A 12,889-nucleotide genomic window follows, 5' to 3' on the forward strand; every position below is an offset into this window, starting at 1 on the left:
GCGCATTCCGACGCGCTGACTAAGCGGCTGGCGCTGGCGGTCTGCACTTGACTCCCCTGCAGGTCCACTGCGGCTGGACCAGAATTGACGTGCAGACCCCGAAATCGGGAGACTGCGAATGCAGATTCCCTGAGTCTCCGCAGCCCCAGGGCCTCTGCCCACCGCCCAGCTCCCTGTCCCTTGGGCATCCAGGCTTGCCACCTCTCTGGCATTTCTGCTATTATAACCGAGGTTCCTGGACTGCACCAATCGCCCTGCAACCCCAGCACCTCTCGGAGAAGACCTCTAGCTAGACCGGCCTGGAGAGTGCGCACCGCCCCCCTCCCATTTCACACTTCTCTACCGCGGGCTGTCCCGGGAGGCGGGGCCCGGCTCCAAGTCTCCGTGAGGTCACCGCGGGCGGTAGCCAATCCGGGACATCTAAGAGGGCGGGGCCCCCGTCGGGTCCCGGGAACCGAACCCGAAGGAGAGGAGGGGGCCCCCATGGGTTTAGGGGGGAGGGGAAAGCCATGGGGGGCACCCCCCCCGGAACCCCTTTCCCAGGCGCGCGTTCTCCGCTGAAAGAGGCTCAGAGAGACACTTTCTCCGGGATCTTAAGTGTGGGGGCTGCCGGCTGGGGGGCCCGTCCGGCCCAACGCCGGAGGCTTGGAAAAGAGAGTTGGCAGAGGGAGCGGACTACGTGCCGGGCCATGGCCCTTCTGCCAGGGCCCTGGCCACAATGACCTCTTTGCCCTGCCCCCTCCCCGGCCGGGACGCCTCCAAAGCTGTCTTCCCAGATCTCGCCCCCGTCCCGTCGGTAGCGGCTGCCTACCCGCTTGGCCTGTCCCCTACAACCGCAGCCTCCCCCAATTTGTCCTACTCCAGGCCGTATGGCCACCTCCTGTCCTACCCCTACACCGAGCCAGCGAACCCCGGAGACTCCTACCTGCCCTGCCAACAACCCGCGGCGCTCTCTCAGCCCCTCTGCGGCCCCGCAGAGCACCCTCAGGAACGCGAGGCAGGTAAGTTCGGCCGTGGCGGCTCTTCCCACCTCTGGGGTTCGGCTCCTGTGTGCCCCTAAACTTCTCCCTCGCCTGGTTGGACGCAGCTAGCGGGATTCAAACCTTCCTTGGATTCCCTGGGAAGTGGGGGTGGGGGGGAGGGCGAAAGGATGGGGCGGGAGACACAGGGGGAGGGGCAGGGGAGAGTTGATCTAGGTCTCCTTTCAAAACCGACCTGGTTTCGATTTGCAGTTGTGTAAAGATGGGCGAAAGGGCTCCCTCCCACCCCCAACCTGGAGCAGCGGGGCTGTGCATACCTACTACTAACGGAAAACTGAAGCACTCCAGATGTGGGGATGGGGGCCTAGTCCTTTGGTCAGAAATCCCCCCCCCGCCCCCCTGCCGCAACCCGTCCTGCACTCCCTTCCTGCCCCATGTCGCCCCTCTCTGGGTTAGTCTCAGAAAGCAGTGATCAAGCCAAACCCTGAAAAACAAATCAAGTCCTGGTGAGAGGACTGTAGACATCGAGGCTTATTCTGCGCTCTGTCCTCTCCCTTCCCTGGCCTTACCCACTCTCGTCAGACCGGGCCTGACCTTGACTGGAAGCTGGCCTGGCAGAATCTGGAACTAGGACCCCTCCATCCATTGTTCTGAGAAGGTAGCCAAAAGCTGATCAGAAAGTCCCTCATCTCTCCCTGACTACCTCAGCCTTCCAGCCAAAGGAGCAGGCCATCGCTGTCATCTCCACTCTTTGGCTTTGGGGTAGGTTAGGCCACAGTTCCCGCTGCGTGGAGCAACTCTGAGCTCCTGAGAAAGTGCTCACTGGAAGGCCTCAATGAAGTGGAGAACCTGGCCCATCTTTGGGATCCTGGGTCTTGCAGCTGAGCTGACATACAATGTGGGTATGGCATTGCCCGCAATCCCATCTGCACTGGCTCCAGCTTAGCCTCCAGGCCCCTGGACTCTCTGCCTCCATCTAATTGCCCACCCCCTCCCCTTGCAATTGTCTTTGGCAGTCTCTTCCAAGGAGGCACATCCACTAGGTGACTTCACTGGAGTCAGCTCAGGACCAAGACATCTTCCTCCCTTCTGCTGTGGCTCTGACATGCTCACAAACCGTCAGAGCCAGAAGTGACCCTAGGATTTGGAAGCTCAACTTTTTTGATGTATAGATGGGCAAAGCATGCGGCCAGGAGCATCGATTTTAGGGATCTTCCTCCAACCCTCCAAAAGTTAACTGCCTTCAGTGACAGAACTGTGGCTGTCTCTCCTGGGCTGCGAGGTGTGGTTGGAGTAGGGGCAGTTGCAGGGAGGAGTAGTTCTAGTTTTTACAAATGAATCCCTTTGACTGTCCTTTAGTGTATGCTAATAAGATGTGTTTGTGTTATGCATCTGGGGACTAGGGTGGGAATACCATGACCTTGTCCTCAGGAGAATTGCTGGCAGTAGGGTTGGTATTGTCAGTCTTGTCTGACACATCCTTTGCCTTCCCTTTGTTTGATCTAAGGACAATGGAGTGGAGAGTTCATTTTCTTTAAGGACTTTCCCCCATCCAACGAAAAACCACACACACCCAGATTTTCTTAGAGTACATTTCTAGCATTTCTCTACTGGAACTGGTGGGTTTGGGCGCTCTGGAGTGGAGGGCATGTGATCGAGAGCTTGGGGTCCTCCTTTTACTTCCACTCTATGTCCACTCCTGTCTTGGGAAGAGGTTTGGCTCCAAATGAGCGCGCCACCACCCCGTTGAGTCGTCGGGAGCAGCGGGCCTGGAGAGAGGCCTTGGGGCTCCATGATCGCGACCAGGGCAGATCCGGTCGTGACTTGCTGGAACTGGGGTAGGGAAAGACAGCTGTCAGGGAAGGAACTTGGAGGGGGTCTGCTGGGAGAGTTGGGGCGCGGAGGACTGTGCGAATTCAGCAACCGGGTTGGCCTCAGAGACTCTCTGCGTCGCCGCTCGAATTGCACAGTCCACGCAGCCAGAGAGGCGCGGGTGGGCTCTGGGCTGCCAGCCCAGAGCTGCCAGCAGTGGGGTCGAGGCAGGGGAGGCAGGACAGGCGCGGGCGGGAGCGGAAACCCAACGGTTTTTCTGGGAATTGGTTGAGGCAGGGTCGAGGAGGGAGGATCTCAGAAGCCCGCAGCGCCCGAGGCCATGGGTGAGGGATGCGGGGGAGGTGACGGCAGCTGGTGACCGCGGCTGGCCGAGGGCGGGTACACTGACGTGTGAAGGGTGAGCCCGACTAGGGGAAGAAGGTTGGGGGGACGCGGGCGGACACAAGCCGCTCTCTCTCGGCTCAGGTCGGCTGGACAGACCTGCAGGGAATGAGGCGAACGCTGCCCTAAGCCCCCGGGCATTGCGGCTGCTTCATCCGCCCTACTCCTCCCATCGCCTGGGACCTCTCCAGCGTCCCCGTAGAGCCACACAGGTTAGGGTGGCCGGCTCGAAGAACAGAAACCCCTCGGCCCAGCCCTCCCCTGTCCCTCAGCATTCTAGGGCCGGGCTGTCCCACGGCCGAGATTCCTGGAGAGCTAGGCGGGCCAGAGCTGACCAGATACCCCGCGGCGGCACCGCAGCGCGATCCAGGAGTTGCCCTGCCGGGCTGCGCTGCGCGCTCTCGGAACCCGGGTCACCTTCCCTGCCGCCGGAACCGCTCTGTATGCGCCGCCCAACGAAGGAAGGGGCTCCCCCACGCAGACCCGGCTTCTGGGGGTCCCTGGAAACCCAGCCGGCCACGGTGTGGCGGGGCAGTGATGGCCACTTTTCCTGCGGGGTGCGCCTGAGCAGAAGGGCAGCCCGTTACAGTAGGCGAGGCCAGGGCAAACCTGGGGTCCCTATCCGCGCTGCGAGGCTGGGATTCAAGGTCCTCTCAGCCGGGCCTCTCACCCACCCCGCTGGCCGCAGCCGGAGGCTGCCACGCGGACACCATCTCAAGCCTCTGAGCATTGCTCTTGAGTTCCCTCCGCCTGCTGTGTCCTTCCTCTGTCATCTCTAGGCCTCGGCTCAGCCCAGGACCTAGCCTTTCTGCCCCGCCCTACCCCAAGCTGGCGCCACCGCCCGGGGCTGAACTCCGACCTCCCACCGCAGGCGCTGCGGTACCCTGGCTGTGGCCCTCGGCGCTTTCTTCCTAGGGTCACAGAACCTATACGAGTGGGAACTCCCTGGGAGCAGAACTGCCCTTTGTATCACCTGGCGCGTGAACGTGGGGGTTGAATCGCTCCACGCGGAAGGTAGAGGGCAGGGGCCAAGGGGGCGATCCTGGTGGCTGCGCTTTTTGAGAATTGCCGCCGACGGCATGCAGACGAGATGCAAATAAGCCTATGAAACTGCCCATCCTATCCCCTCGCTCCCTCCTCGCCCCCTACACCGTGTTGTGCTGCCCACCAGACTCGGAGAAGCCGCGGCAGTCCCCAGAACCCTCCGAGCGGCGCCCTCAGGCTCCAGCCAAAAAGCTCCGCAAACCGAGGACCATCTACTCCAGCCTGCAGCTGCAGCACCTAAACCAGCGTTTCCAGCACACACAGTACCTGGCGCTGCCCGAGAGGGCCCAGCTGGCAGCGCAGCTCGGCCTCACCCAGACCCAGGTGGGGCCAGTGTCATCCTTCCCCAGCTTTCACCTTCCCCACACGTGTTCTCTGGGAACTCATCCCCCAGCCCCAGCTGTGAATGACTGATGGCTTGGTGCTGTGGCCCTGTTGTCACAGTTCTCCAGGGAATGTTCATAGCTGGCTGTTAGTAAGCCTTGGGGGGAATATGTTGAAAGGTGTGCATGTAGGTGCGGGTGGGGTGGAGGGGGTCAGGAAGAGCAGGGTACGGCAGACAGGGAGACATGGATACTAGCTCAGAGGCAGGAACTCAGGAGACTTCTGGGGCTGTGGGGGACTGGAGCAAATGTTCCCAGCCTCTGCTGGTCTCCCAGGACTGCACCTACACCTGGATCCCTCTCCCTTTCTCGAAACTTTTCACACATACCTTCCTCCTGATCTTTCATTCTTTCCCCTTTTCTCCCCAAAGGTAAAGATCTGGTTTCAGAACAAACGCTCCAAGTATAAGAAGCTCCTGAAGCAGAACTCTGGGGGGCAGGAAGGGGACTTCCCTGGGAGGACCTTCTCTGTGTCTCCCTGCTCCCCACCCCTCCCCTCCCTCTGGGACCTACCCAAGGCAGGGACTGTGCCCACCGGTGGCTATGGCAACAGCTTTGGAGCCTGGTATCAGCATCACTCCTCAGATGTCCTGGCTTCGCCTCAGATGATGTGAATCTGGGGAAGGCTGGGTCAGGCCCCCAGCCCTCCTGCAAAGTCCAGGACCCAGGCAGTCCACCTGCACCCCTTCTGGGCTGGGAGGAAACCAGCTCCAGATGGGTTTTCTCTGGAGGACAAGCAGTTAGAGGAAAAAAAGGAATGGGGCAGAGGCTGTACCCCTAACCCAAACATCTATCAAGGACCTCAGCCATAATCATTGTCCCCACCACTACCATGGACTGGACACCTTCCCTCCAGCTGGACAAAGGCTCTGGAAAGAAAGAGCCATTGGCTGGAGATGAGACTGTCCCCAGGACCCTTGGTCTTGCCACTCCCCCACTCCTTCTTCCCTCTCCATCTTTCCCCTCCCCCTGCCTTCTTGAAAAGGACTGAATCCCCGCTACAGCCTGGGTGCAAAACCAGCAAGAAACATTGAGTATTTTTTTTTTCCTTTGTGTGCCTTGGGCCTTGCCTAACCCATTTGTGAGCAAAAGCGGAAGTGGACCACCATTAGCTCCCACCCACCCAGCGATTTTTCCCTGGAGGTCAGCCCCTTACCCCCATAACTGATTTACCTACTTACCATCCGGGAAGGTAGAAGAGATGCAGAGAAATGTGGAATTTGTGGACCTATCGGTAATTTATGCTCTCCTCCAAAAAAAAAAAAAGAAAAAAAAGACCTCTTTCCCACCCCCCACCCCCATCTCTCCTTTTTGAATAGATAATGGATCCAATTATACATATAATTCCATAGGTATTTATTGAGCAGCTCCCTCCTATTCCCCATCCCTAGTCCCTAATGAACCCACGGGCACACACTTTTGGAAACCTGGTAACACTTGGGGGGAAATGGGGACAAACTGGCTCTCTGGATTAGTGCAGGTATAGACACCCCCAAATAGGTGGGTAGGCCCATTGATTCAGCTCCTTGCAGCTGTCTCTGTTCAAAGGAACTGTGCAGATTTAGAACGAATCGGAGCTTGAGCTTCACACCATCAGCTTCCAGAGATTAAAGTTTGTACAAAACTTTGCATTCTGGCTGTGAGATGTGTTTGTTTCCTGACTTATGGGTAGAGCCTGGTCACGCATCTCTTCTGGTCCATCTGACTCTTCTACCATGGAATTACAGGCATCAGAGGCACTGGATTCTAGATTTGTCTTGGCCACTAACTAGCTTTGTGATTCTGGCTTTGGAATGTTCTAACAACGTCCACAATTTCATATGCTCCCGTGTGAACCCAGGAGATGCTCATGCAGGGTCTGAGTGCTCCTCCCCAGCAGATGCTCTCCTGGCCCAGTTCTAGAGGGAGCCAGGCACCTTACAGTCCCTAGGCTCCACCTTTAGCCCAGGGAGAGGCCCTGTTCACCTTGAGAGAGGGCACACCCACGGATCCGGTCCAGTCCTACCTGGAGAAGCGTGCTGCTTGGGGGCAGGATGGCCTCAGCACACCTCGGGGAAGGAGGAGGGGCAGGTCTGAGAAGGAAAACACCAAAAGGAACTGGAATTCTCTTCCATCCAACAAACATTTGGAGACCCTGTGCTCTGCTAGATCCTAGGGATACCATGGTGACCGAGGCAAACGAGTGACCAGACACTGGTGTGGTGAGTTCCAGGCAAACGAAAACACAGATGGAGGCATGGGTATTGTCAAGGGCCTCCAATTCAGGCTGGGCCAGGGGGCTCAGTGCTGGGCGAGAAGGGCGGGCGGCCTGGGGAGCAGCAGGACCTGACAGACTCCTGGCCACCACACCCCACTGGACTACGTAGTACCACCCCCACTCCCACCAGGATCAGCAGGATAAGGAGCGCCTTGGGAGAGGAGCTGAGGACAAGGGTGGCAGAATAATTCAGGGAATCCAGCCCAGCATGGCCTGAGGGGCTGGGGGAGGGGCCTCCAAATCCAGGCAAAAATCTTCCAAGTTGAGCTTCCCTCTTACTGCCTAGACCTGTTCCCAGACACTGCAAACTCGGTGCCTGCCCCAGTCTGAAAAGCCCACTCAGACACTTCCAGCCAACCTCTGCAGGCCAGAGAGAAGCCCAAATTGGAGTCATATGTGTTGGGCAGAGGGGTATGAAACCCCCAGCTCCTGATGCCTACAGTCAGGTCCTCCTCAGCCCCTGTTCCTCACCCTGTTCTGGGTCAGTGACCACCCCTATTCCACAAAACACACCCAGAGGATTCTCTTGGGGATGGCACATGGCACGGGTAGACCAAAGCCAAGAGCCAGGAGTGGTGAGGAATGGGAGTGCCAGGAGGACAAATATCTTCCACTTCCTCCAATGCCTTCCTTCCCTTGCTCCAAGCCCCAGGCTCCACCGGCTCTCTCACCCCAGCCCCAGTTCTCTCCTCTTGGTCTCCTCTGAGGCCACAGGCCCTCCGGGCAGCTGTTCCCGCCCACTGCAGGTTGCACACTCCTCTTTCCACAGACCCAAGATAAGATCTACCGCCCCATCTAGGAAAGCCTCCAAAGGCGAGATTAATTGGACAGCCCAACACAAGTCACATTGTTAAAACAACAGCCCAGGTTGTAAAGTTAAGTAGCAGAAGGAGTGTAATTACTCTCTCAGCTAGAGGCCAGCTGAGCTGACAGCGTCCCCCTCCCAACCCTGCCCCCCCCCCACCCCCTTCCTTCTATCCATCCTTTCAGGGGAAATGGGAATCTCTTTCCCATTTGGGAGCTGGTCCAGTTTCCCTGAGCTCCTGGGTGGTGATGGGCCTGGAGCCCCCGGTGGAGGAGGTGCCCGTTCCCTTCCCTCAGGCCATCAGGGTTGTAGAAGGAGAACCCCGTGATTCCTTTCCCTGGGGGAGCCCCACTGTGAAAATTAGGTCAGTAAGGGAGGGGGACCAAGACTGGATCGTTAAGAACAGGGGCTTTAAGCTACAGAGAGTCCCAGCTCTGTCACCTTCTAGCAGTGTGACTTTTGGTGAGTTACTTAACCTCTCTCTGAGCCCTGCTTGTTCCCATCTCCCACCCCCACCTAAGATGTGAATACTAATAGGACTTGCTTTGCAGAGTGATTGTGATGACAAAATGAGATAGTGCTTGTAACATGCTTGACATGGTGCCTGGAACATAGTAAGCACTTAATAAATGGCATTTACAACTGCTGTTATTATCGGGGGACGAGAGGGGAGGGGTTACAGCGAGGGGGAATTCCTACTGCCATCCATTCACCTCTGCCCCTGGGAGAACTGCCTCCTAGGAGGGCGGAGGAGGAATGAGGCTGGAGAACTCAAAACTTCGCTGGTCACCACCATCTGAGAGCTGGATGCGGGCAAGGTCCCAAATGCAGAAGACGCAGCACAGTGCATCTGAAGTCAGCTGAAACTGGAAGACGGGAAAGTGTGTCCAGAGAATGTCCAGGGTACTACAAGGGTCTCAGCTACGGGAAAGCTGACTCGGGCTTCCCCTCCTTTCTGGGCCACTCAACTTCTCTCTCCCCATATACTATTTTAAGTCATGCCTCCATGTTTTCCCCCAGCAAAATGAGATTTAATTAATTCAATTAAAGCAATTTTGGGAGCGGCTCCTGAAGGCTTTCAATGTGAGATAATTACAAGTAATTTGCTGCTGTGAAGAGGAAAAGGGCACATGGGGTCTGAGGGGAAGGGAGGTAGCCCCCTCCTCACCAAATACACACAGATCTTGAGGGATTCCACACTGCAATCTTAACTGCCCTCCCATTGGCCAAATTACTTGCAGGTGGGAAGAGGGAGAATGTGGTGGTGGTTGAGGGGGAAGACACCCAGTGACAGGCCGCCCCTCCTCCACCCCAAAATCTGAGGTGGGGGTGGGGAGCTGGTTGTTCCCCGACAAAATGTCTGCAAAGCCATAGCAGCTGATTACTCAGCTCCAAACCTCATTTGAGTTTGGATGCCTGGACTTGCTTCTGGGATTGTATCCAGAGAGTCAATGGAATGTTATCCCGGTAGCTGAGGCCTGTGTAGACGGGGGCCTTGGAGATCAAGGACCTCCCCAGAATTTATAAGGGATGTGGGTAGAGAGAGGAAAAGTCTAAGAGGGTGGACAATGATTTCCTGCTTCCACCAAGGAGCTGACGGGACACTCATTTCCCTCCTCCCCTGCTCGAAGTCTGTCTAGTTTCTGCCTGGTGTCTGATCTCAACTCCTCCCATTATAGTGATGGCAAAGCTCCTCTCAATTGCATGTACAAGGCTTCTTCCTTCCAAAACGCATCCTACAGGTGTTTCCCATCCCCACTGCCCCTGGGATAACCCTTTCCTTCCCAGGCCTCACTTGGCCAGGAGGAGGCAGGAGGGGGACATGAGGGAGCTGAGAGGGAACTAGAGGTAGAAGCTGGGAAGCAGGGGGTTAAAACGAGGTGTGGGGATGGGCTTCAGGCCTCTGCAAAGACGCTTTCAAGCCCACCCATGAAGGAGCTGGCTTTCAAGAGACTAGGGTTCCCCTTGACCTGGGAGCCCCATTCCAGGAGGTGAGTAATATTTTAATAATGATGGTTGAAAAGAAAAAGTCACCGACCCCAAAGTGTTTCTCTTTCATATCTTCCCCTCTCATTTCAAGGTGGGGTAAAGAGGAAGAGTTCCTTCAGCTCTTGTTTCTCCTCACCTCACCCCACCCCCCCTCGTGCCCCTACCCCTTCTCTGAGCAGCATGGCTGTTGGACCTGGGGAGCCGGGAGTTCTATCAGTGAGCCCTTGGGTGACTGCTGTCTCTCCTTCCAAGATGACAACACTTTGAGAGCGACAAGTGGCCTCTTCACCATACTTCCGCTTCCCCATCTCCTGGCCTGTGCAGATTGCTTAAAAAGGGGGAATAGGGCCAGGTGGGTGCAGTGGCTCATGCCTGTAATCCCAGCACTTAGGGAGGCCGAGGTGGGCAGATCATGAAGTCAAGAGTTGGAGACCATCCTGGCCAACATGATGAAACCCTGTCTCTACTAAAAGTACAAAAATTAGCCAGGCATGGTGGCGGGCAACCTGTAGTCCCAGCTACTCGGGAGGCTAAGGCAGGAGAATCGCTTGAACCCCGGAGGCAGAGGTTACAGTGAGCCAAGATTGCACCACTGTACTGTAGCCTGGCAACAGAGCCAGACTCGGTCTCAAAAAAAAAAAAAAAATTTGGTAGTGGGGGTAGAAATAAAAGACCCTTCTACTCCTAACCTCAGAATAAAAAGGCCCCAGAGAAATGCTTGGAGACAAGCAGGTCCAGGGAGCCAGGCACACAGACAGTGCACGTGCACACGTGAACCCACAGAAGATATATGCACACAGGCAGGTGGACACACAAAATGGGGTGCAGGGAGTGGGCAGAGCCACACGTAGACACATGTGTACATGAAGCATTCCCATGGTTGTACATGAACGTACACAGAGAGATGCCCTCGCAGCTTATATACTCACAGAGAAAAGCACAGCACAGCGAAGCACCAAAAGGGAAATGCCCAGCGACTTGACCATAGGCAGAAACAGACATGCATGCCCAGAAATATACAGACTAGCTTCCTTGTGTGCAAGCACATGTGTGTAGGCGGGGGGCAGTCTCTTTTTCTCTATCTCTTTCTTCTCCTGCCCCTTCCCTTTCTCTCTCCCTTTCCTAGCTCTGCATCTATTTTCTGGGAACATTTCCCTGGTGAGTGGTTGAGGAGAGAGGCTGAACAGTCACAGAAATCTGATAATTTTATTCTGACTTGATTGTTTGTGTTCCCTGAAGCTTTGCCTGCTTCTTTTCCTAAGCTCTAGCAAGAAGAGCTTCTGTCCCCAGCCCTTCCTGGTACAACTCATGGCTCCCAGACACATCTTGGAGTCCAGCTCTGCCACAGGAACCCAGAGGCTATTTAAGGGGCCTTAAGTGGCCTTTCCCTCAGAAGTCTCCACTGATCCTTCTGCCCCCCTTCCCTGACATTGACTCCCATCCAGGGAAGCAGGAAGGGGATTGGGATCACAGAGTGGTGAGGAAGGCACAGCTCTGCGAACTAAAGATCTGTACCTGATACTAATTGCTGTGTGACCTTGGGCAAGTTACATACCCTCTCTGCAACTCAGATAATTTCTCTTGCTAAGTTCTGGGTGCAGGGACCAGAGTGGGCTAATGTGTGTCTACCACCACTTTCCACTCTAGTCTGGGGCTTTGTAAGGCAGACCCTGTCTCTACCATTAGACTAAGCTCCCCTGTGCTGCAGATGGGATGCATCCTATAGCTGGCTCTTCCCAGCCCCCCAGTTTGATGATGCTGAGGTACTCAGCCCCACTGGCACCATAGGGGGCATGTCTGGCCAGCTCAGGAAGGGGAAAGGAGTTGGCCCCAAGCTTCCTCCAAACATCAAGCTTTCTGATTCAGTGTCTCACAGCGCCAGGCCTTCGGCCTCTCTGGCCCAAAAACGGAGAGATGACTTCATTTCCAGGGGAGGGTGCCACTCTCTGTGGAAGAGATTCCTCTCAGCTCTGTATGAACCATTCCTTTCAGAGTTTAGTTGCTCGGGGTTAAGCCTAAGGAAGATTGTTTTGCTGCCACATGAGATTTAACTCAAGCCTGTAGCCCCCACTCTCTCACCCTCTCCACCTCTAGCTGATGTAACATAGAGGCCACATCATGAGGTTGGAGCACACATCTGGATTATCCCACTTCCATCAAGAGGTTCCCTGGGCATCTCCTCCACCTACAAGCCCATGCCACGATTGTCTTCTCTGTCCTGGTTTGCACCTTAGCCTGACCCATTCAGACTTGTACTCCTTCTTCAGGCTGGAGGTTGCCAGAGAGAGAGCTGCATGGGCCTCCCCTCTTGGACTGGGGACTCCAGGGTGCCCTGGCTTCTTTCTCTGCCTACTCACCCCTTCCTCAACCCTGATGCTCCCACTCTCTTTGGGGTGGAAAGGCTCAGCACATGGGGTTGGGTAGAGGCCTAAGAGGGGATGGGGCCACATGGCACTTGCCAGGCCATGCCCTTCCCACTGCCCGCCTTGCCTGCCAGAGAGCCACGAGACCACTCCTCTCGGGCTGAACCCAGGAGCTGCTTTCTCTGTCTCTGCAAGCTGGGGCCTGCTGCAAACTCCTCCTCCTAGCCCTGGAGCCGCCGGGAATTCTTTGCTCCAACAGATCCTGGGGGAAGCCAGACTGGAGGAGGCTCCTGACATGCCTCTGCCCAGCTCCTGTCACATTCCCCAAGCCCAGGGGGATCAGCTGGATCCACCAATGCAGGCTTCTTCCACCCCTTGTGACCCAGGTCTTTGCCTTAGCTCCTCAGACCCTCCTACCCGCCTTTCTAAACCTTGAATTCTGTCTTGGGACTCATCTCTGACTTTGGATCCCTCCCATTCCCAGCCCCTTGGCAGCCCTATCCAAGCGATAACTGTTATTCCCCCAACCCCCTTGAAATAAGATTTACCTCCTCCTCCATAGATCCCTTATAAAGTCTTCAAGGATTTGCACTCTGAGATGCAGGCACTCAATCGAGAGGGCTTTGGGCAAGTCACTTCACATCTCTGGGTCTTTATTTCCTCACCTATGCAGTAGGGCCAATGATCAAATGATGCCTCCAAAGGTCATGGAGACAAGGAGGGTGCACCCCTAGTAATTTGTGAAAAGTACCAGGTATGCTAGGAGAGATGGTGGCTTATTCCTTCACCCTGGCTAGACCAAGTTGGTGCTGGAAGTGTCTCTCTTTCCATCCCCCTGACTTCTCTGACCCACC

At 56.1% G+C, this 12,889-nt stretch overlaps 1 protein-coding gene across 1 annotated transcript; it reads left to right on the forward strand.

The window, feature by feature from the left end:
• Positions 1-447: 447 nt before the first annotated feature.
• Positions 448-5,874, forward strand: DLX4 (distal-less homeobox 4). Its single transcript, XM_011959941.1, has 3 exons — positions 448-1,001; positions 4,366-4,562; positions 4,993-5,874. Exons 1-3 carry the CDS (start codon positions 719-721, stop codon positions 5,233-5,235), a joined length of 723 nt encoding a protein of 240 aa, XP_011815331.1. The 5' UTR covers positions 448-718; the 3' UTR covers positions 5,236-5,874.
• Positions 5,875-12,889: the final 7,015 nt, after the last annotated feature.

Source organism: Colobus angolensis, unplaced genomic scaffold (genome assembly GCF_000951035.1).
Source record: "Colobus angolensis palliatus isolate OR3802 unplaced genomic scaffold, Cang.pa_1.0 Scaffold50, whole genome shotgun sequence".
Taxonomy (NCBI): domain Eukaryota; kingdom Metazoa; phylum Chordata; class Mammalia; order Primates; family Cercopithecidae; genus Colobus; species Colobus angolensis.

Bases quoted from the DNA above. Each gene is read 5' to 3' on its own strand.
- DLX4 (XM_011959941.1), top strand. From the start codon at position 719: ATGACCTCTTTGCCCTGCCCCCTCCCCGGCCGGGACGCCTCCAAAGCT. The intron at 1,002-4,365 runs GTAAGTTCGGCC...GCTGCCCACCAG, and splicing joins CCCTCAGGAACGCGAGGCAG to ACTCGGAGAAGCCGCGGCAG. The intron at 4,563-4,992 runs GTGGGGCCAGTG...TTCTCCCCAAAG, and splicing joins TCGGCCTCACCCAGACCCAG to GTAAAGATCTGGTTTCAGAA.